The following is a 23904-nucleotide window of genomic DNA, read 5'->3' as shown; positions in this document are numbered from 1 at the left end:
TTAAGACATAGGTGGCTTAAATAGGTTTTTCAGCCTGGACAGGATATGAGGTGTTACTCCACCAAACCATGGCCAGCTGTAAATTGGAGGAGCAGCACCTAAAATTCTGCCTGGGCCCTCTCCAACCGGATGACATTAACATGACCAGTCCGGGTGCAGAAACTGCGGATGGAATGATGGCATTGGCAGTGGCCAGGAAATGCACAGCAGTAACTTGGAAATCCAACTCCTACCTAAGCATCATGCGCTGGAACATGGAAATGCAAAGCTGTGTTCCCCTGGAGAAAATCACTTATAATTTAAGGAAAAAATATGACACCTTCAAAAAAATGTGGCAGCCATAGTTGAATTTCATGGGAGCAAGACTATAGATAGACCATTGTTGCCCCACTGTTCTGCCTCACCTGCCTACCTCTCCACCACTTCAGCGGGGGGTGTTGGGTGTTCAACTCGTCCCGACTGGGCAAAATCAAGAAACTGAAACAGACTGTGCTCTGGCCACCGTGCCGTGACAAACCCACCAAATCCTCCATATGTTTCTTCCCTTTGTTGTGTATGTTTTTAGTGTCCTGTGTGTGTGTGGTTGCTTATACGTTCAGTGTTAAATGGGGGGTGGGATGGAAAGGAGATACAAGGTGCTTGAACTCTACGGAAACTGTATATTATGGATTCCTGTAAATTGTTGTCAATGCTGAGTATGTTATCATTACTGTTGATAATGTTGAGAACTGTTGGAGTTCAAGACTGGAAAATCAATAAAATATTCCAAAAAATGAATGAGGGGAGATTTGACAGAGGTATTTAAAATTATGAGTGGTGTAGACAGAGGAAATGCAAGTAGTCATTTTGTACTGAGGGTAGATGAGATACAAACCTGAGGACATGGGTTAAGGGTGAATGAGGATATAATTTTAGGGGGAACGTTGGAGGGAATTTCTTCACACAGAGTAGTGGGAGTGTGGAACGATCTGCCAGCTGAAGTGGTGAATATGGGCTCAATTTTAACATTTAAGAAGCGTTTCGACATGGAGGGGAGTGGTATCGTCCAGGTCAAAGTCAGTGGCAGAATAATACTTCAGCACTGACTTGATGGACTGAAGGGCCTCCTTCTCTGCTGTTGTGTTCTATAGTTGGAACCCAGAGACCAACAAAGGCAGAACACGAGATGGGAAGATGTGTGAGGAATTGGGGTCTTATTTGGGTCTCTGACTCTGGATGGTGGGAAGTGAAAAGGTGAAAGGGCAGGAGTTGTATGGAGCAGGTCTGTGAGACAGGGTCTGGTTGCTGGAGGTGGGGGCAGGGAGTTGCAGATAGAGGTCCTCTTCAGATCGCAATGGAGAGGATGCCGTGTCTGCTGTGGACATGTGGAGGGAGGATGGTATGTTGTGCAGTGAATCTGCATACGTTCAGAGACTGAGGGCCTGCTCATCATTAACTCATTTGCTGAAGCCTGTGGGAGAGTGGACTTTCCATACAACCTTCTGCCATTCCCTCCTCCAGCACAAAACACAAACCTGACCATCAGTATCCAGGAGACACTCTGTAAATCAACGAGGACTTCTCGAAGCTCAGGAGACAGCTCCGGGTGAGACCCGGTGTCACTGATGCAATTCTCCAGAAGGTTCTCTGCCAGCTGGAGGGGGGTTTTGTCCCAGGTACCACTGGGACCAGAAGGGGTGGTGAGCACTCAATAATCTTGTGGTCCAGCTCATTCCATTCCTTGCTCCTTTGGAGGACTCAGGTTTTGTAAGTTGTGTCCTGGTTTAAACAAGAGGACAACTTTTACACAAGTTGTGAGAGCTTCTGGTCCCATGGATAAGTACAGGTGTACAGTTCCTCAGGTTGATGCCAACTAGGACAACAGTTTCCCCTCCCAGGATTCAGTGCATGTGACCAGAGCAGTCTCATTCCATCCAGGATAGGACCAGGGCAAATTAACCCATCCAGAATGGGACCAGAACAGCCTCATCCCATCCAGAACGGGGCCAGAGCAGACTTATCCCATCTAGAATGGGACCAGAATGATCTCATCCCATTCAGAACGGGAATAGAGCAGACATCTCATCTGGAACGGGACCAGAGCAGACTCATCCCATCCGGAACGGGACAGAGCAGACATCCCATCTGGAACGGGACCAGAGCAGACTCATCCCATCTGGAACAGGACCAGGTAAGTAGCACCCATCACGGTTGGTATCATCCAGCCCCTCCCATCTGTTAACATTGATCTTTAGTCAACCAAGATGTTGTATGAAGAGGGAAAGTGAAAGCTGCTGCAGAGATTATGATCTCGGATCAAGTGGGAAAGGTGGAATACCTGCAACCAAGTGATTCCCAAATTTTCTTCTCATTTTTTTAAAGTTGGGGGAAAGTCACACCCGGTGGGATTGAACTAATTCTTACAACTAAGAAAGGTGCGAGAGGTTCAATGGGAACCTGCTGGGGAGTGTCTTCAGAAAATGTCTGAACACCTTCATTGTGCTGGACCTCGCCTGTATCAGGGTTCAAGGTTAAAGTTCTATATATTGTCACATAATGCACAAAGAATGGAATATATGTGATATACTTCGACATCTGCCTGACGTAAGTCAAACAAAGGGTCGTCTCGAGCAGTGCCCGACGTTCACAAACAACAGGAGAAAGAGAAGCAAAGGAGAGTCCCTTCCAACCACCCATAGTCTCTCAGAGTCCATCAGCTGCTGAGCCCTCGCTGATCTGATGCTGTGGTCATAGTCCTGTATGCTTCTTTCTTTCAAGGTGGGGGAGGGTGATCTCCCAATTTCAGGTGCCCTGTGCCTATCCCCTGGAGACTACAACCCCTCCTGGTACTCTGCCCTGCACATCTTGCCATCTTGGGCATTGACCTCCATGGTTGCAGGATGTTAAAAGAACACCAGCGACTCCTCTAACAGGCTGTTTGAAACCTCTATGAAGCTGCCCGCACCAGGCGTAGAACAATGTGCGGAGCAGTATTGTATCTCCGCTGCCCACTCTACTGGGTCCAACCAGTGGAAGCCCTGCTGTAACAGGGAGCGACATGTGCCTTCCACAGGGAGCTATCAGGGTCGAACCCAGCCACCTAAACAAGAAGGGAAGCAGAAGAGAGGACCCTTGTCTTGTGAGGGTCATTTCATGAAACATGTCCTGCTTCCTCACATCATTAAACTCTGAAAGTATTTGCTCTTTTACCTCTTTTGTATCAAATCTCTCATCCAGTCAATACACCTTCATTATTTTTAAGTTAAATGGAAAGTCTGGAGACACTGTGATTGGAGTGCATTACAAAAACTTGCTGGAAGGACTCAGCAGGTGATGCAGGGAGCATCACCGGGAGCGTTTTGGGCCTGAGGCCTACATCAAGGTCTGAGCACAAGCAGGCAGGCTCCTGAATAATCAGGTGGGACCGGGAGAGGAGGGAGAAAGCGGCAGGGGGAGGAGGACAGGCTAATATGTAAGAAGTTCCAGGTGGATACAGGTGAGAGGGCAGAAGAGCCAAAAGTTGAGAAGTGATGGGGGAATGGGGAGTTCCCTTTGGCCCACAATGTTGTGCTGAGTGATATAAACCTACTCAACAAACTAAACTCCCCTGCCCCTCAAACATCACCCTCTATTTTCTTGCATCCCAGTGCCCGTCCAAGAGTCTATTAAATGCACCCAATATTCCAGTCTCCACCTGCATGCCGGGCGATACATTCCAGACACCCACCACTCTCTGTATAAAATTGTACCCCTGAGATCTCCTCAGAACTTTCCTCCCCTCCCTTTATACAGATGCCCTCTGGAATATTATCCACAATTTGTGTTATTGTCTCCATTAAATGAACAGAGAATGGAATTGATAGAATAAGTAGCAACTTTAATTTCAATGCAGCCTCTTTAAAATAACCAGGTGACGCGCTCATTTGTGATGAGGGGAAGATGTTTCTGGATCCAGATTCTTCTCGTTCCTGCTGTGGTGATGGGTAAGTGATGGAATTGTCACTCAGCCCTTGTTCTGAAATTGGCGTTTCTTCACTTGCTTCATACTGGGCTGTGTTTCTGCTGCCAGGGCAAGTTACTGGTAGCCACTGCCTGGGTGAAAGGGTTGTGGGTTCAACTCCCACTCTGGAGTAATGTTGGCAGAGATCTGGGCCGATACTCCAGTTCTGGGCTGTGGGATCACCACACTGTTGGGAGGGCCATTGTTCAGATGAGATGGGAAACTGGTGTCTCTGACGGAGGAGAAAGACCCCCTGAAAAAGAACAGGAGAGTTACTCTCTGCAGCCTGGGTGATCGTTATCCTTCAGCAAGCTTCACTGGAACAGATTATCTGTTGGTGTTATCTTGTTGCTGATGGGAGTTTGCTGGGTGGACTTGATTTACATCCATGCTGCATTACAAGTGATTCCACTGAAAGTGGCTCTAAATTGTCATAAGGACTTCAAGCCACTTTCAGGTGTATTCTCCACCAAGAATGTGCTTGCAGAAGCGGATGCAGACCTGTGGAATAATCTTTAAGGTGGCAGCCCTGAAAGCCCTATGCTGTCCACCTGAAAGGGACAGCTGCAGAAGAGGCTCCGCGGAGTGCACTCTGGATTCTGTCCCTTCAGGACTCTGGGGCAGGGGCAGCCGTTGTCAGACATTAGGGTAGGGGCAATGCCACGGTTCTATGAGGCTGGGGCTGCTGGCGCGGGACTCAGGGCTAGGGCAGCAGGGGCGTGACTATGGGGCAGGGGCTGCCAGCCGGGACATCAGGGCAGTAAACAATCTGCTCTCCATGGCCGTGTGCATGAAGGAATGATAGAAAATTTTAAAAATATTCTGACCCAAGTGAATTGATTCCAAATTGATTTTTGGAAGAATTTGGTATTCTGAATATGCAAATGTATTTTTGTTTAACTTTGTTAATTAAAACTATTCAAATGTTAAAATTCTGAAGTTTGAACTTTCTATTTTAGCCAGGGAATTCTTTGTGGTCGGTCCATCCAAGCCCACAATGATCACAGCAGGTGAAGATGTTGTATTAGAGTGCCAAATGTTGCCAGTTGCCTCACTGGATGCTCTGGAGGTACGATGGTTCAGGTCGAGCCCGGATTCAATTGTACATCTATACACGAACGGACATGATCAACCTGGCGTGCCGGATGAGGCTTATCATGGTAGGACGGAACTTTTCCAGGAAGAGTTTCCCCGTGGAAATGCCTCCCTTCTACTGAAGAGAACAAAGGTATCAGATGCAGGCAGCTACACATGCTCCATCGAATCCAGCTCGCACCGTGAGCAGGCGGTGATGCTTCTACAGGTTGCAGGTGAGTCCCACTGTGACCGCTGTGGAATACAGTGTTCCAGCAGCTTTTACATTGGGAATGTCAGTCAGCAGGCCCAGGCTTATAAGGTGGAGCCACAAAGAATTCCATGGAAAATTTGATGGATATGTTGGTGTTCAAACAGATCGGGGATGGGGTGGCAACGGTGGTGGTGTGGGAATGAGAAGGTGTCTGGAAACCCGACCAAACATTTAAACAAAGTCGGCAGATGCAGGGGTCAAGTTGCAACACACAAATGTGCTGGAGAACCTCAGCAGGTCACACAGCAACCATGGAAAGCAAAAGGTCACAAATGTTTAGTGACTCAACCCTTCATCAGGAATCATAGAAAACAAGGCAGATGCCTGAATAAAAATGTGGGGAAGGAGAGGGAAGAAGGGATGAAGGGGCAGGGGTGCAGGCTCACAGGTAAGAGATCATAGATGGATATTGATGGGAGGCTGGAAGGGGAAAACACCGAGGGTAAGGGTGGGGGTTAGCTCTCTGAATGGGGAGGGAAAGGGATGGGTGAAAGGAGCTGGAGGAAAGGAGGCAGAGGGTAGGGAAAAAGAGAGACTGTGGAGGGGATTAATGGAAATTAAATGTCGCTGTTAATGCCGTTTGGTTCCAGAACCTTTCACCACCCACTTGCTTGAGATCCCTCCACTGCAACACTCAGGGAGAGTCCCCTCCTTCAAGTGTTTAATGGGATGTATTTACCAATTGAATCTCAATTCCAGCTTTTGGAATCCAGCCCTGGATTCACCTGGAGGAGAACAACAAGCAAAGTCTCCGTGTGGTGTGTCAATCCGATGGATGGTTTCCACATCCGAGAGTATGGTGGATAGATGGGAGTGGGCAAGATGTGACAGCACTCTCCAACACACGATTCACAGAGAGCTCCAGAAAACTCATCACAGTCCACAGTCACATCAACGTCACAAGTGACTCTGTGAACAAGTATTCCTGCTTCTTCCGAAGTGGTTTATTGGGAAAAACGCGAGAGGCCCATCTCCAGATATCAGGTAGGGAATCCTGGGGATTATTCTTCGAAATAAATGATTTTAACTAACTTAACTCTGGGGAAGGTATTAAATCCAGAGAGGACTCACCACTGCTGGTTTCCTTCTGTCTCCTGGCCTAGGGGCGCCTTCACACATTTGCAAACAAATAGTCTCCCACCCATTGAATTATCTGAGGTCAAATGATTTCTACATCCACATTTCCACGATCACTCCTTGTGTAGAGGTTTGTAGAAAAGGCTCCAGGTATTTTGTGCAGTACACAAATGTGTAGGAGAAACTCAGCAGGTCATGCAGCATCTGTGACAAGAGAAGGGGAAACAATGTTTCACGCTGAGCCCTTCGTCAAAGTATGAACCAAAAGCAGGCAGATACCTGAATAAAAATGTGTGGGGAGATGGGGAGGAGAGGAAGGAGGATGGGACAGGGGGAGGTGCACAGGACAAGAGGCAAGAGGTGGACTGAGGTGGGAGGGAAGCAGAGAAAAATGCTGAGAAGTGATGGGGGAGGGGGCAGCTCTGTGAATGGAGGGGGAGAGAATGGGGTGGAGAGCTAGAGGAAAGAAGACTGTGGGATACAGAAAGAGAGAGACATGGGGAGGGGTTTAATGGAAACTGGAATCGTCGCTGTTGATGCTGTCTGGATGGAGTGTGTTCAGATGGAATATTACGTGTTGTATTTTGTGATAGAAGGATTGTCCCAGAGGACTGGAAAATCACAAATGTCATCTCCTATTCAAGAAGGGAGGGAGGCAGCAGAAATAAAATTATAAACCGTCTAGCCTGACATCAGTAGTTGGGAAGGTAATTACGGATCCGGGCGAAGATATGTATTGGTAAATTGTCAAATATTTTCTGAGGAGTGGACTTTGTTAAACATAGAGACACCAAATACAGATGATCAGAAATTTATACAAGATGTTTTACTGGTGATGATTTAATTTTTGTTTGGAACCTTTGTTGGATAAGTCATCAAGACATTAGTTGAGTCAGAAGTGGCTAAAATGTTGTTATCTTTATTGAAAGAGTTGAATTTAATTGATATATGGAGAAGGAGGCATCCTGAAGATAGGGATTACTCTTTGATTTCTGGTAGATTTGATACATATTCTAGAAATGATTTTTTGTTTTGTTTATGGCTCAAAATCAATCAAGAGTTTTAAATGTTGATTATTAAACAAGAATATTATCTGACCATTCTCCATTGTTGATTGAATTGGAATTTGCTGTAAAACAACACTGAGTGGACAGATGGAGATTAAATTGTTTATTATTGGGAAGGGTAGATTTTGGGGGATTTTATAATACAACATAGAGAATTGTTTTGTGATATAAATTTATCTTCAAAAGGAGATGTTTATTATTTGGGATGCGTTAAAAGCTTATTTAAGAGGACACTTTATTAGTGACACCTCAAAACTTAAAAAGGAATATATGAAGGATTTAGATCCATAAAAAAAAGAAATAACAATATTGAAAAAAGAAATTCAAAAATCAATTTCCGTGAATAAATATAGAAGTTTAATTAATAAGAAATTACAATATAATACAATGTTAACAACTGGAAAACCTCACAAAGATTAGCGTATACAGAGCCGTTGTCATACCCACACTCATGTTTGGCTCTGAATCATGGGTCCTCTACCGGCATCACCCACGGCTCCTAAAATGCTTCCACCAGCGTTGTCTCCGCTTCATCCTCAACATTCATTGGAGCGACTTCATCTCCAACATTGAAGTACTCGAGATGGCAGAGGCCGACAGCATCGAATCCACGCAGCTGAAGATCCAACTGCGCTGGGTAGGTCACATTTCCAGAATGGAGGACCATCGCCTTCCCAAGATCGTGTTATATGGCGAGCTCTCCAATGGCCACCGAGACAGAGGTGCACCAAAGAAGAGGTACAAGGACTGCCTAAAGAAATCTCTTGGTGCCTGCCACATTGACCACTGCCAGTGGGCTGATATCGCCTCAAACCGTGCATCTTGGTGCCTCACAGTTCGGCGGGCAGCAACCTCCTTTGAAGAAGACCGCAGAGCCCACCTCAAAGACAAAGGAGGAAAAACCCAACACCCAACCTCAACCAACCAATTTTCCCTTGCAACCGCTGCAACCGTGTCTGCTTGTCCCGCATCGGATTTGTCAGCCACAAACGAGCCTGCAGCTGACGTGGACATTACCCCTCCATAAATCTTCGTCCGCGAAGCCAAGCCAAAGAAAGAACATGTAGAACAGACAAAATGTTATTACGGTCGAAGCAAAAATATTATGAATTCGGAGAACGATCTCATAAAGTTTTAGCTTGGGAATTAAAAGTGGAACAATCCTCTAGAACAGGGGTGTGAAACTCAAATTCACGGAGGGCCAAAATTAAAAACTTGGACTAAGTCGAGGGCCGAACTAAATATTTATTGAAAATTTTCAACAACATCTGCATGTTTTCTCTTCTTTCAACATATGTAATGTTAAACTTTTTCTTATTAAAATAAATGTTTAATAATAGTTTTGGATAAACTCTTTCCAGAAGCATTAACAAATGAGAAATAAAATATTCAATCAATAATATTTCTCTATAGAGGATTTGTCAAATGTTGCTAGTGTGCTGTCGAATACTAAAATCTGAGGGCTATTGAGAATGTGGGAGAATAACATGATTCCTGAAACAATCAAATGGGTGACTGATTGTGGGCATGAACTCTAGCAGGGTTATTTGCCATGCCCTTTTTCCATTGGTACAGATATCCTTTGATTTACACACTTTTCAAGTTTTATGCCTAATGAGCTTGTATCCAGGTGCAGGACGATTTTTAACCAGGAATATATTTATCACTGTGACATGAAACTATTGGAAGATCGTTTTATCCTGAGATTAAAGTTCATAATACTTACTCAGGCCTGTGTGCGGGAGGGCGGGGTTTGCGGGAGGGCGGGGTTTGCGGGAGGGCGGGGTTTGCGGGCGATCGGATTGGACAACGACAGTGCAGGGGCATCGGCTCTCACTGCAAGGCGGCATCTCGGCTGATAAGCGGCCCCGTCACCGTGAGTCGCGGCAGGGAGGGGGAGTGGGCAACGGTCCTGGTGAAGTCAGGCCCCCCCTGAGTTTCTGCCGGACCTCCCTTTGACCTGCTGAGTTTCTCCCGGACCCCCTTGACCTGCTGAGTTTCTGCCGGACCCCCCTTGACCTGCTGAGTTTCTCCCGGAACCCCCTTGACCTGCTGAGTTTCTCCCGGACCTCCCTTGACCTGCTGAGTTTCTCCCGGACCCCCTTTTCTTTCCGTGCCGGTGTCCCAGGACCTTTCCAGGGCAGTCTCCGCGCTCAGGACCGTGCTGGGATCCTGGTCAGCGGTGGAGGAGCAGGTGAGCGCGGCTAATCCCGATCCAGCCCACGGCACTCCCGAGATTGGTGGGGGGTTCCACCCTACCTGCCCGACCAGTCTCGCTCTCCACGTGTACTCCGGGCACCCGCCGCTGGTCCAGTGGGAAGGCGCAGGGCGGCCGGCACCCCCATCGCCCAGCGGGGAGCCCCAATCTTCCCTCTACCATCCCGACTCTATCTGCAGCTCCAAGAAACGCTGTGCCACTGGGGTTCCGGGTGCTGGGAAGCGGCCTTGGCTTCCCCTGACACCGGCCAGGCCGCGCTGCGGTGGAGGGTGGGGTGGGCAGGGGGACACGACAGCGTGTTTATAAAACCACCCACCACTACATTTCAAGGACCAGGATTTTTATCTCTCTCTCACCCTGGGATACAGCGGTTACTGTGCATGCGCTATACTGGCGTGGCGGCCAGCGGGCCACCTCTAATACATTTTTGATATGATCTTGCGGGCCAAATATAATTATATCGCGGGCCAGAGCTTCTCCTGGGAAAAGAAGGGGAGGCTGCACCAATCTCTGCCAGCTGCTCAGTGCGGCGATCCTGTCTGTCCAGCTGTGCGGCTGCTCGGTCAGCCACATCACTGCACCCCACAGAATTGTTGCACGGCTGCAGTGTAACAACTTTGGGTATTATAGAGGGCATCCCTGGCACTTGGGAGGCGGGACAGGCACAGCTTTAGCAATGTCCATCTGTGCAGGCTTCAGTCTGTCTCGTGTAAAAGGTTCTGGTCGACCACCAATGTCCAATAGCACTGTAGAGCTATTGCAGCACTTTATAAGGCCCCTCGTAATGTTGCTGCAGGAGTGTAGAGTGGGATGGTCATTGAACAAAAACTTCAGCGGTAGATTAGAAAGCAGCAGAAATTTGTGTAAATGGTGATCCATGATGTGTTGCTGGAACCGGAGCCAGGGAACCCATCTTGTTTCTTAGTTCTTGTAATTCCTCTGTAATCGAGGATTTATCTTTAGCTGGAGGAGTGATGTATGCTGGTACTAGGAGTGGAGCGCCGTTAATTAATTCTACTGAAGAGGTCTCCACGTCTTGGAATGTAGGGGAGGGCCGGTGGTGGTTAAGAAATGTTGAACTCCATGACATGGAGAGTCTAAATGGAAATCTGATGTAAGTTGTTCAGGAAACTCTGCAAATGTTGGCAAAATTATCAGTGGCGAATGTTTGCCCACGTAGCAGTGTTGCCAGCCGATGACCTGAAGAAAGTGGGCATGTGTGGAATGTGGTGTCGTGGAACAAATGGCACCCTTTCATGTCTACCAACAAGTCATGTACCCTCAGTAAGTCCACTCCCAAAATGTGCTGCCCTACAGCCACCATCATGAAAGTCCGGTGGTAAGGTTTGTCGCCTAATACCAGTTCTATTGTTCCAGAATCAAGCCAACAACCACAAAGAAGGCAGATCACAGAGGGGTAAAAATGAACAATTAATTTATTAACAGAATTTCACCTTCAAACTTTAATTCAAAATCCCCCCCTTTTATAACAATGCTCACTGGTTACTATGCAAATTTCTAAACAGTGTAAAATTAATAAATTCCCCAGCCTAAATATAACATATGTAATTAAAGTCAAAGTTATATTTCCAACCAGCCCACAGAAACACTTAGACACAAAACAAACACAAAACACACAAGACTCACAAAACTTCGATCTCAACCAAAACAAAGATCATAAAGAAAATTCAGTTTGTTTAGTAAACTGAAGCCAAAAGATCTTAGAGAGAGAGAGAGAGAGAAAGAGAGAGAGAGAGAGAGAGAGAGAGAGAGAGAGAGAGAGAGAGCACAAAATTCAAATTTTCTTGTGTTGCTGCAGAGAGAGGAACAATAGCTTCGTCCGGATCCTTCTGGCTTCAGAATGTTCATCCCTTTTAAAATCCCAACATTCTAAACTGTCTCCCAGACAATGACTCTGCTTGGGCCTCCTTCCACTTCACAGCCACACCCAGTGGTGGTTTGATTTCCAAGTCCAGAAATTTCTAGGTCATCTTCTGCACATGCCCAATCCGTCTCCCACTCTCTCAGCAGTTCACCTTCACTTTGGCTCTCTAAGGCAAACTGACACTTTCCAACACAAAAGCACACAACACATTGGCCAATACACAACACAGAACTCTGTAACAGTATCAACCTTGTACCATAACTGCTAATCGTAGAGCTATTGGTGGCATGTAAGTCAGTTTGAGGCACTTGAGATTTCCACTCGTAAGAGGATGGTGGGAAGCTACTGAGCTGAGCTCTGGTGTCGACTTGCAGTTTCTATCCCATGCACTGATGAGTGGCATATAACAGGCCGGTCTAATCGCCAACTGCCGAGGCCAACAGTGCCATTTTGAATTGTCACTTCCATGGGAGTCAACCACATAACTGCATGGTGGTACACAGCGGCGCCATTCTTGTCCGACCTTCTGTGGTAGAAACTCCACTCACTGTTCTCTGATGGCTCTTTCTTACTTGGTAGCTTGTGGAGGGCCGTAGAAATGACGTAGAAATTAAGCATTGATGTGACTGTCCAAGGTGACCTGTTGAAACTTTGCCACAGGAGGCTGCGCTACCCTGTGAAGTCTGTCTGCCTCCCTCGCAACTTTTCTTGGTTTGGAGAAGTTAGCAGAAGAGAACAGCAAGACAATGTCAATAGAGCCATTCCAAGAGGCTGCCTTGAACATTATGCAATTGAAATGGTCATCTGCTAACGCAAGCATTTCATTTTCAGGTCAGACATGCCGAAAGTCACGAGGAGGTGTGCCTTAAAAGCACGATATTGATCCTCCTCAGGCGGGTTGTTGATAAAGTCATCTACCTTGGCAGCAGAATCTTCATCCAATGAGGTGACTACATGCCAGAATTTGGAGGCTTCATTTGTTCTCTTCCTAATGTGGAACTGAGCCTCATCCTGCTGCAACCATGGACGTGGTCTGTGAAGCCAGAAGGTGGGCAGTTTCATAGCTACCACATGCAGCGCAGTAGTGGCATCCATTCTGCGGGTTGTCTCATCATGTTTCATTGTTGGGGCACAAAAGACATTGAACACCTGTCAGGGTCACCAACTTAGATCTTCTAACTGCAGAGCTCAAGAAACACAGCTTACCAGAGAAGAGTCAACTAGCAACTGTTTTTATTTTAAACAGTTGCACGCTTTGTAAAGGGGTGTGATGTCAGCGCGCAGCTGTCTCTCTAGTAACATGCCAGCAAGGAAGCAACGCGCTCCGTCAACCCATGAGGGTCTTCAAACGCAGGCTTTTCCTGGACAAAGAAGGGGAGCCCACACCATTCTGTGCCAGCCGCTCGGTGTGATGATTCTGTCTGTCCAGCTGTGCTGCCGCTTGGTCCGCCATATCCCTGTTTTCAAGTAATTTTATGAAAATGTATATACATTGGAATCGTTACATGATGTATATTTTTCCAAGAATTCAATATTTATTTCAGACTTTACCTATTTCAATACTTCAAAGGTTTTTTTCAAGATTTAAATAAACAAGTTATGAAATTTCTTTGGAAAGGAAAAATGGTAAGAAACTCATTAGAAATGTTAACATGGAAATATGAACTTAGGAGGATTACAACTTACTAATTTCAAGAATTATAAGGCAGCACAATTAAGATTTTTAGCTTCTTTGTTTGGGTGGAAATTGAATTAAATAAAATTGGAGAAACTCTATCAGTTTGTTTAAAATTGGGAACCAAAATTAATACCAATGGATAAAGGTGCTCCGATGTTTTTTTTTAAATTTTTTTATTTTTCACACTATAAACCATATTGATCAAGATACATACATTTTCCTTCTTAAATATATAGTGTCATTTTCTCCCCCCCTTCCCTCCTCCCCTCCCTCCCTCCCTACCTCCCCTCCCATTTATTTAAAGTTCAGAATATAAGATACATTAAACCCATCAAACAATGTTGTCACTCAATAAAAATAAACAAGAAATTCCACTGAGTCAGTTCTTTTCATTCTTTTCTCCTTCTGTCATTTTAGGTGGTAGATGTCCACGGTAGGTTTTCTCTATTATGTTTCATGTATGGCTCCCATATTTGTTCAAATATTGTAATGTTATTTCTTAAATTATAGGTTATTTTTTTCTAATGGAATATATTTATTCATTTCTATATACCATTGTTGTATTCTCAAGTTATCTTCTAATTTCCAGGCTGACATAACACATTTTTTTGCTACAGCTAGGGCTATCATAACAAATCTTTTTTGTGCTCCATCCAAATTGAGTCCAAATTCTTTGTTTCTTATATTACTTAGGAGGAAGATCACTGGGTTTTTTGGTATATTGCTTTTTGTGATTTTATTTAATATCTGGTTTATATCTTCCCAAAATGTTTCCACTTTCTCACATGTCCAAATTGCATGAATTGTTATTCCCGTTTCATTTTTACAGCGAAAACATCTGTCTGATACTGTTGGGTCCCATTTATTTAACTTTTGAGGTGTGATGTATAGCCTGTGTATCCAGTTATATTGTATCATGTGTAACCTTCTGTTTATTGTAATTCTCATAGTTCCGGAGCATAGCTTCTCCCATGTTTCATTCTTTATCTTTATGTTGAGATCTTGTTCCCATTTTTGTTTAGGTTTACCGTTTGTTTCCTCATTCTCCTTTTCTTGTAGTTTAATATACATGTTTGTTACAAATTTTTTGATTATCATTGTGTCTGTAATCACATATTCAAAATTACTTCCCTCTGGTAACCTCAGACTGCTTCCCAATTTGTCCTTCAAGTAGGATTTCAGTTGGTAGTATGACAACCTTGTATCGTGAGTTATATTATATTTATCCTTCATTTGTTCAAAGGATAATAATTTATTTCCCGAAAAACAATTTTCTATTCTTTTGATCTCTTTTTTCTCCCATTCTCTAAAGGAAAGGTTATCTATTGTAAAAGGGATTAGCTGATTTTGCGTCAGTATTAGTTTTGGTAATTGGTAATTTGTTTTATTCCTTTCGATATGAATCTTCTTCCAAATGTTGAGCAGATGACGCAATACTGGAGAATTCCTACGTTGTACCAATTTTTCATCCCATTTATATAGTATATGTTCAGGTATCTTCTCCCCTATTTTATCTAGTTCTAATCTGGTCCAATCTGGTTTTTCCCTTGTTTGATAAAAATCTTATAGGTATCTTAATTGTGCGGCTCTATAATAATTTTTAAAGTTTGGTAGTTGTAAGCCTCCTTGTTTATACCATTCTGTTAATTTATCTAGTGCTATCCTCAGTTTCCCCCCTTTCCATAAAAATTTCCTTATTATTTATTAGTGGATAATAATTGAGTTTATATAATGGCTGAGGTTTTTATTTATTTGTATACCTAGGTATCGCATTGCTTGCGTTTGCCTTCTGAATGGTGATTCTTTCTTAAATTTTGAGAAATCCGCATTATTCATTGGCATTGCTTCACTTTTATTTGCGTTAATCTTGTACCCCGACACTTCTCCATATTCCTTCAATTTCCTATGTAATTCCTTTATTGATATTTCTAGTTCTGCTCAGTATACTATAATGTCATCTGCAAATAAACTGATTTTATATTCCTTGTCTTTTATTTTTATCCCTTTTATTTTATTTTCTGTTCTTATCAGTTCTGCTAGTGGTTCTATGGCTAATGCGAACAATAAGGGAGATAGTGGGCATCCCTGTCTAGTTGATCTGCTTAAGTTAAATTGTTTTGATATATATCCATTTACTGTCACTTTCGCCAATGGCCCCTTATATAATGCTTTAATCCAATTAATATATTTCTCTGGTAAGCTGAATTTTTGTGGTACTTTGAATAAATAATTCCATTCTACTCTGTCAAAGGCCTTCTCTGCATCTAAAGCAACCACTACTGTTGGAGCTTTATTTCCTTCTACTGCATGAATTAAGTTAATAAATTTACAGATATTGTCTGTTGTTCGTCTTTTTTTAATAAATCCAGTTTGGTCTAGATTTACTATTTTTGGTACAAAGTCGGCTAATCTGTTTGCTAATAGTTTAGCTATTATCTTATAATCTGTGTTGAGTAAAGATATTGGTCTATATGATGCTGGTGCGTGTGGATCTTTCCCTGTCTTTGGTATTACTGTAATTATTGCTGTTTTGCATGAATCTGGTAAGCTTGGTGTTTTATCAATCTGGTTGATTACTTCCAGAAGGGGAGGAATTAATAAATCTTTAAATGTTTTATAGAATTCTATTGGGAATCCATCCTCTCCTGGTGTTTTATTATTCGGTAGTTTTTTTTATTATCTCTTGTATTTCCTCATTATGTTCTTCTCCACCTTATATATTTGTAGTGTTTCATATTTTATTTTTTTATCTGCCAATTCTCTTCTTTTAGCTGTGTCTTCCTTCATTGCTAATTCTTTTTCTATATTTGCTATTTCCCTTTCCAACTGCTCTGTTTCCTGATTGTAGTCCTTCTTCATCTTAGTTACATAACTTATTATTTGCCCTCTGATGAACGCTTTCATTGCGTCCCATAGTATAAACTTATCTTTCACTGATTCCGTATTTATTTCAAAGTACATTTGAATTTGTTGTTCAATGAATTCTCTAAAATCCTGCCTTTTAAGTAGCATGGAGTTTAATCTCCATCTTTCCATTCTTGGTGGGATGTCCTCTAACTCTATTGTCAATAACAGGGGTGAGTGGTCCAATAATACTCTAGCTTTATATTCTGTTTTCCTAACTCTGTCTTGCATGCGAGCTGATGACAGGAATTCGTTTATTCTTGAGTATGTTTTATGTCTACCCGAATAATATGAATATTCCTTTTCCTTTGGGTGTTGTTTCCTCCATATATCCAAAAGTTGCATTTCTTCCATCGATTTAATTATAAATTTGGTTACTTTGTTCTTTCTGTTAATTTTTTCCCAGTTTTATCCATGTTTGAATCCAAATTAAGTTTGAAATCCCCTCCTATTAGTATGTTCCCTTGCGTGTCTGCTATCTTCAAAAATATATCTTGCATAAATTTTTGATCTTCTTCGTTAGGTGAATATACATTGAATAAATTCCAAAACTCCGAATATATCTGACATTTTATCATTACACATCTCCCTGCTGGATCTATTATTTCCTCTTCTATTTTGATTGGTACATTTTTACTGATTAATATAGCTACTCCTCTAGCTTTTGAATTATATGATGCTGCTGTTACATGTCCTATCCAATCTCTCTTTAATTTCTTGTTTCCACTTCTGTTTAATTGTGTTTCTTGTATGAATGCTATATCAATTTTTTTCTTTTTCCAGTAAATTTAGCAGTTTCTTCCTTTTGATTTGGTTATGTATTCCATTAATATTTAAAGTCATATAGTTCAACATAGCCATTTCATAGTTTGTTTATCTTTCCTTTCCGTTTCCTCATCATCACCTTTCCTTCTTATCCATTTCTGCTTTCTTTTTTTGTACACTTTATAAGACAACATTTCTAAAACATAAAACATTTCCCTTATTCTCCTATCTAAAATTCCTTTAACTCCACTATCCCCTCCCCTTCCTGAGTTGCCCTTTGTCCCTTGTCGGGCAACCACATCTTCCCTCTCCATTTGGATTTGCGAATTCACTCACAAGCGTCAACTGATTTTGCAGTGACTGCAACTCTTCCCCACCCAGCCGCCCCAGAAAAGATTTTAATCTTCATATATAACAAAGGTCACTCTCTTCTTCTTCTTTGGCTTGGCTTCGCGGACGAAGATTTATAGAGGGGGTAAATGTCCACGTCAGCTGCAGGCTCGTTTGTGGCTGACAAGTCCGATGCGGGACAGGCAGACACGGTTGCAGCGGTTGCAGGGGAAAATTGGTTGGTTAAGGTTGGGTGTTGGGTTTTTCCTCCTTTGCCTTTTGTCAGTGAGGTGGGCTCTGCGGTCTTCTTCAAAGGAGGTTGCTGCCCGCCAAACTGTGAGGCGCCAAGATGCACGGTTTGAGTGAGACGATATCAGCCTACTGGCGGTGGTCAATGTGGCAGGCACCAAGAGATTTCTTTAGGCAGTCTTTGTACCTTTTCTTTGGTGCACCTCTATCACGGTGGCCAATGGAGAGCTCGCCATATAACACGATCTTGGGAAGGCGATGGTCCTCCATTCTGGAGACGTGACCCACCCAGCGCAGCTGGATATTCAGCAGCGTGGACTCGATGCTGTCGACCTCTGCCATCTTGAGTACTTCGACGTTAGGGATGAAAGCGCTCCAATGAATGTTGAGGATGGAGCGGAGACAACGCTGGTGGAAGCGTTCTAGGAGCCGTAGGTGATGCCGGTAGAGGACCCATGATTCAGAGCTGAACAGGAGTGTGGGTATGACAACGGCTCTGTATACGCTTATCTTTGTGAGGTTTTTCAGTTGGTTGTTTTTCCAGACTCTTTTGTGTAGTCTTCCAAAGGCGCTATTTGCCTTGGCGAGTCTGTTGTCTATCTCGTTGTCGATCCTTGCATCTGATGAAATGGTGCAGCCGAGATAGGTAAACTGGTTTACCGTTTTGAGTTTTGTGTGCCCGATGGAGATGTGGGGGGGGGGGGTTGGCTGGTAGTCATGGTGGGGAGCTGTCTGATGGAGGACCTCAGTTTTCTTCAGGCTGACTTCCAGGCCAAACATTTTGGCAGTTTTGGAATTTTGGAAAAGGTCACTCTCTTAATTCCCCCCATACTTCCTTTCTTCCCTTTCTTTCCCTTCTTAGTTCTTACCTATATTCTATATATTTTTTTATATATATACATACATACATACACACATACATATAGTTTGTGGTCATTTTTGTTCTCGTTACATATCTTCCTCTCTCTGTCTGTTTTGTAGTTGTTCTGCAAATTTTCTTGCTGCCTCCGGATCCAAGAATAGTCTGCTTTGCTGCCCTGGAATAACTATTTTAAGTACCGCTGGATACTTTAGCATAAATTTATATCCTTTTTTCCATAGGATCGTTTTTGCTGTATTAAACTCCTTCCTCTTCTTCAGGAGTTCAAAACTTGTATCTAGATAGAAAAAAAAATTTTGACCTTTTTATTCCAGTGGCTTTTTGTCTTCTCTTATTTTCCTCATTGCTTTCTCCAATATATTTTCTCTTGTTGCATATCTTTTTTTTTTTTTTTTTTTTTTTTTTTCCACACCATAAATCACAATAGCCATGATATACACTTTTTCTTTTCCACACATTTACAGTGACTTTTTCTCCCTCCCCCCTCCCTCCTCCCAAGCCACCCCCCCATCCCTCCCCCCTCTCATCCATTTTAGTTATACAATCTAGGTTGCATTAATTCAGTTAGACAATGTTGTCATTCAACAAAAATACACCAGAAATTCTACTGAGTCCATTTTTTTCTTCTCTTCTCCTTCCATCAACTTAGGTAATGTTTGTTCCCGGTAGGTTTTCGCTATTGTATTTAATGTAAGGCTCCCATACTTGTTCGAATATTTCAATATTATTTCTTAAACTATATGTTATTTTTTCTAATGGAATACATTTATTCATTTCTATATACCATTGTTGTATTTTCAAATTATCTTCCAATTTCCAGGTTGACATAATACATTTTTTTGCTACAGCTAGGGCTATCTTAACAAATCTTTTTTGTGCATCCTCCAAGTCAATTCCAAATTCTTTATTTTTTATGTTACTTAGGAGAAAGATCTCTGGATTCTTTGGTATATTGTTTTCTGTTATTTTATTTAATATCTGATTGAGATCATCCCAAAATTTTTCTACTCTCTCACATGTCCAGATTGCATGAATTGTTGTTCCCCTTTCTTTTTTACATCGAAAACATCTATCAGATACTGTTGGGTCCCATTTATTTAACTTTTGCGGTGTAATGTATAGTCTGTGTAACCAATTATATTGTATCATACGCAGCCTCGTATTTATTGTATTTCTCATCGTTCCAGAGCATAACTTCTCCCATGTTTCCTTTTTTATCTTTATATTTAAATCTTGTTCCCATTTTTGTTTAGTTTTACCATTTGTTTCCTCATTTTCCTTTTCTTGCAGTTTAATATACATATTTTTTATAAATCTTTTGATTAACATTGTATCTGTAATCACATATTCAAGGTTACTTCCCTCTGGTAAACTCAAGTTGCTTCCTAATTTATCTTTCAAGTAGGATCTCAGTTGGTAATATGCCAGCGCTGTATCTCCCGTTATATTGTACTTATCTCTCATTTGTTCAAAGGATAAGAATCTACTTCCTGAAAAACAATTTTCCATTCTTTTAATCCCTTTTTTTTCCCATTTTCTAAAGGCAAGGTTGTCTATTGTAAAAGGGAGTAGCTTATTTTGCGTCAATATTAGTTTTGGTATTTGGTAATTTATTTTATTTCTTTCTACATGAATCTTCTTCCATATATTGAGGAGATGGTGTAATACTGGAGAAGTTCTATGTTGTACCAATTTTTCGTCCCATTTATATAATATGTGTTCAGGTATCTTTTCCCCTATTTTATCTAATTCTAGTCTCGTCCAGTCTGGTTTTTCCCTTGTTTGATAAAAATCTGATAGGTACCTTAATTGTGCGGCTCTATAATAATTTTTGAAGTTTGGCAATTGTAAGCCTCCTTGTTTATACCATTCTGTTAATTTGTCTAGTGCTATCCTCGGTTTCCCCCCTCTCCATAAAAATCTCCTTATTATTTTCTTTAACTCTTTGAAGAATTTTTCTGTCAGTTGTATTGGCAATGCCTGAAATAAGTATAGTATCCTTGGAAAAATGTTCATTTTAATACAATTTATCCTTCCTATCAGTGTTAGTGGTAGCTCTTTCCAATGCTCTAAATCGTCCTGTAATTTTTTCATTAGTGGATTGTAATTGAGTTTATATAATTGGCCTAGATTTTTGTTTATTTGCACACCTAGGTATCTTATTGCCTGCGTTTGCCATCTGAATGGGGATTCCTCCTTAAATTTTGAGAAATCCGCGTTATTCATAGGCATTGCTTCACTTTTATTTACGTTTATCTTGTATCCCGACACTTCTCCATATTCCTTCAATTTCTTATATAGTTCTTTTATTGATAGTTCTGGTTCTGTTAAGTACACTATCACATCATCCGCAAACAGACTGATTTTATATTCCCTGTCTTTTATTTTTATTCCTTTTATATTATTATCTCTTCTTATCGATTCTGCTAGTGGTTCTATAGCTAGCGCAAACAATAATGGTGATAGTGGGCATCCCTGCCGCGTTGACCTGCTTAAGTTAAATTGCTTTGATACATGTCCATTTACTGTCACTTTCGCTAACGGTCCCTTATATAATGCTTTAATCCAATTAATATACTTCTCCGGTAAACTGAATTTTTGCAATACTTTGAACAAGTAATTCCATTCTACTCTGTCGAAGGCCTTCTCTGCGTCTAAAGCAACTGCTACTGCCGGTGCTTTATTTCCTTCTACTGCATGAATTAAGTTAATAAATTTACAAATATTGTCTGTTGTGCGTCTTTTTTTGATAAATCCAGTTTGGTCTAAATTTACCATTTTCGGTACCTGTTCTGCTAATCTGTTCGCTAATAGTTTAGCTATTATCTTATAATCTGTGTTTAGCAAAGATATTGGTCTATATGTCGCTGGTGAGAGTGGATCTTTCCCTTGTTTTAGTATCACTGTAATTATTGCTGTTTTACATGAATCTGGTAAGTTTTGTGTCTCATCAATCTGGTTGATTACATCCAGGAGGGGCGGTATTATTAGGTCTTTAAACGTTTTGTAGAATTCTATTGGGAGTCCATCCTCTCCTGGTGTCTTATTATTTGGTAAATTTTTTATTATCTCTTGTATTTCTACTGTTCCAAATGGTTCTGTTAATTTATTTTGTTCCTCTATTTGTAGTTTTGGTAGTTCAATTTTAGTCAAAAATTCATCTATTTTCCCTTCTTTCCCTTCGTTTTCGGTTCGGTATAATTGTTCATAGAATTCTCTGAAGTTTTCCTTAATTTCTTTTGGATTATATGTAATTTGTTTGTCTTTTTTCCTTGTTGCCAATACCATTTTCTTAGTTTGCTCTGTCTTAAGCTGCCATGCTAGGATTTTGTGTGTTTTTTCCCCTAGTTCATAATATTTCTGTTTTGTCTTCATTATATTCTTCTCCACCTTATATGTTTGTAATGTTTCATATTTTATTTTTTTATCCGCCAATTCTCTTCTTTTAGTTGTATCTTCCTTTATTGCTAATTTTTTTTCTATGTTTATTATTTCCCTTTCCAACTGCTCTGTTTCCTGATTATAGTCCTTCTTCATCTTGGTTGCATAACTTATTATTTGCCCTCTAATGAATGCTTTCATTGCGTCCCATAGTATAAACTTATCTTCCACTGATTCCGTATTTACTTCAAAGTACATTTTTAATTGTTTTTCAATAAATTCTCTAAAATCCTGTCTTTTAAGTAGCATGGGGTTTAATCTCCATCTATACATTCTTGGAGGGATGTCTTCTAGCTCTATTGCCAATAACAGGGGTGAGTGGTCCGATAATAGTCTAGCTTTATATTCCGTTTTCCTAACTCTCCCTTGTATGTGGGCTGATAACAGGAATAGGTCTATCCTTGAGTATGTTTTATGTCTAGTCGAGTAGTATGAGTATTCCTTTTCTTTTGGGTTTTGTTTCCTCCATATGTCCACAAGTTTCATTTCTTGCATTGATTTAATTATAAATTTGGTTACTTTGTTCTTCCTGTTAATTTTTTTCCCCGTTTTATCCATATTTGGATCCAAATTCAGATTGAAATCCCCTCCTATTAGTATGTTCCCTTGCGTATTAGCTACCTTCAAAAAGATATCTTGCATAAACTTTTGATCTTCTTCGTTAGGTGAATATATATTAAGTAGATTCCAAAGCTCTGAATATATCTGACATTTTATCATAACATATCTCCCTGCTGGATCTATTATTTCCTCTTCTATTTTAAATGGCACATTTTTGCTAATTAATATAGCCACTCCTCTTGCTTTTGAATTATACGATGCTGCTGTTACATGTCCTACCCAATCTCTCTTTAATTTCTTGTGCTCCAATTCAGTTAAATGTGTTTCTTGGACAAATGCTATATCTATTTTTTCCTTTTTCAGTAAATTTAGTAGTTTCTTCCTTTTAATTTGGTTATGTATTCCATTAATATTTAGAGTCATATAGTTCAGCGTAGCCATTTTATATTTTGTTTATCTTCTCTTTCCGTTTTTCCATCATTACCTTTCCTCCTTTTCCATTTCTGTTTTCTTATTTTCAACTCTTTACCAGACAACATTCCTACAACATCCAACATTTTCCTTATTCTCCTATTTCTATCTTCTTTATCCCCAATCTCCCCTTCCCCTCCTGAGTTGCCCTTTATCCCTTGTCGGACAACCACATCTCCCCTCTCCATTTGGATTTGCGAATCCACTCGCAAGCGTCAACTGATTTTGCAGTGACCGCTCTTTTCCCCCCACCCAGCCCCCCCCAGAAAAGATTTCGTTTTTTATATGTCACAAAGGTCACTCTTTTAGTTCCCTCCTTATTCTCTCTATTCCATTACCTTCCCTTATTAATTCTTGTCTATACTTTCTATGTTTTCCTCTAATTACAGATACTTTCACATATGCCCGTTGTCTCTATTCACTCTTATACCTCTTTACCCGCATACATATCAATCGTGGTCATTTTTACCCTCCTTACCCGTCTTCATCCCTCAGTCTATTTTTGTCTTTACCCACATACATATCAATCGTGATAATTTTTGCTCTCATTACCCGTCTTCATCCCTCAGTCTATTTTTGTAATTGTTCTGCAAATTTTCGTGCTTCTTCTGGATCCGAGAATAGTCTGTTTTGTTGTCCTGGAATAAATATTTTCAATACCGCAGGATGCTTCAGTGTAAATTTATATCCTTTCTTCCATAAAATCGCTTTTGCTGCATTGAACTCTTTTCTCTTCTTTAGGAGTTCAAAGCTTATATCTGGATAAATGAAGATTTTTTGCCCTTTATACTCCAGTGGTTTGTTGCCCTCTCTTACTTTTTCCATTGTCTTCTCCAGCACCTTTTCTCTTGTAGTATATCTTAGGAATTTTACTACAATAGATCTTGGTTTTTGTTGTGGTTGTGGTTTAGGGGCCAATGCTCTATGTGCCCTTTCTATTTCCATTTCTTGCTGTAGTTCTGGACATCCTAGGGCCTTAGGGATCCATTCTTTTATAAACTCCCTCATATTCTTGCCTTCTACATCTTCCTTAAGGCCCACTATCTTTATG

The 23904-nt window shown here is 41.4% G+C and overlaps 1 protein-coding gene across 4 annotated transcripts in view; it reads left to right on the top strand.

The window, feature by feature from the left end:
* LOC138754766 (butyrophilin subfamily 1 member A1-like) overlaps positions 1 to 23904 on the top strand; it is a 53967-nt gene that overhangs the window by 9160 nt on the left and 20903 nt on the right. For 2 of the 4 annotated variants that reach the window (XM_069919557.1, XM_069919559.1), the window contains 3 exons: positions 3890 to 3962; positions 4939 to 5289; positions 6027 to 6311. In XM_069919557.1, the coding sequence (XP_069775658.1) occupies positions 3890 to 3962; positions 4939 to 5289; positions 6027 to 6311 (709 nt within the window). Of the gene's footprint in view, positions 1 to 1923; positions 2171 to 3871; positions 3963 to 4938; positions 5290 to 6026; positions 6312 to 23904 lie in introns of those variants that run through there. The other 2 variants (XM_069919555.1, XM_069919558.1) reach the window with 2 other exon arrangements.

Source organism: Narcine bancroftii, chromosome 2, assembly GCF_036971445.1.
Source record: "Narcine bancroftii isolate sNarBan1 chromosome 2, sNarBan1.hap1, whole genome shotgun sequence".
Taxonomy (NCBI): Eukaryota; Metazoa; Chordata; class Chondrichthyes; order Torpediniformes; family Narcinidae; genus Narcine; species Narcine bancroftii.
This window is presented reverse-complemented; position numbering and strand designations above follow the sequence as displayed.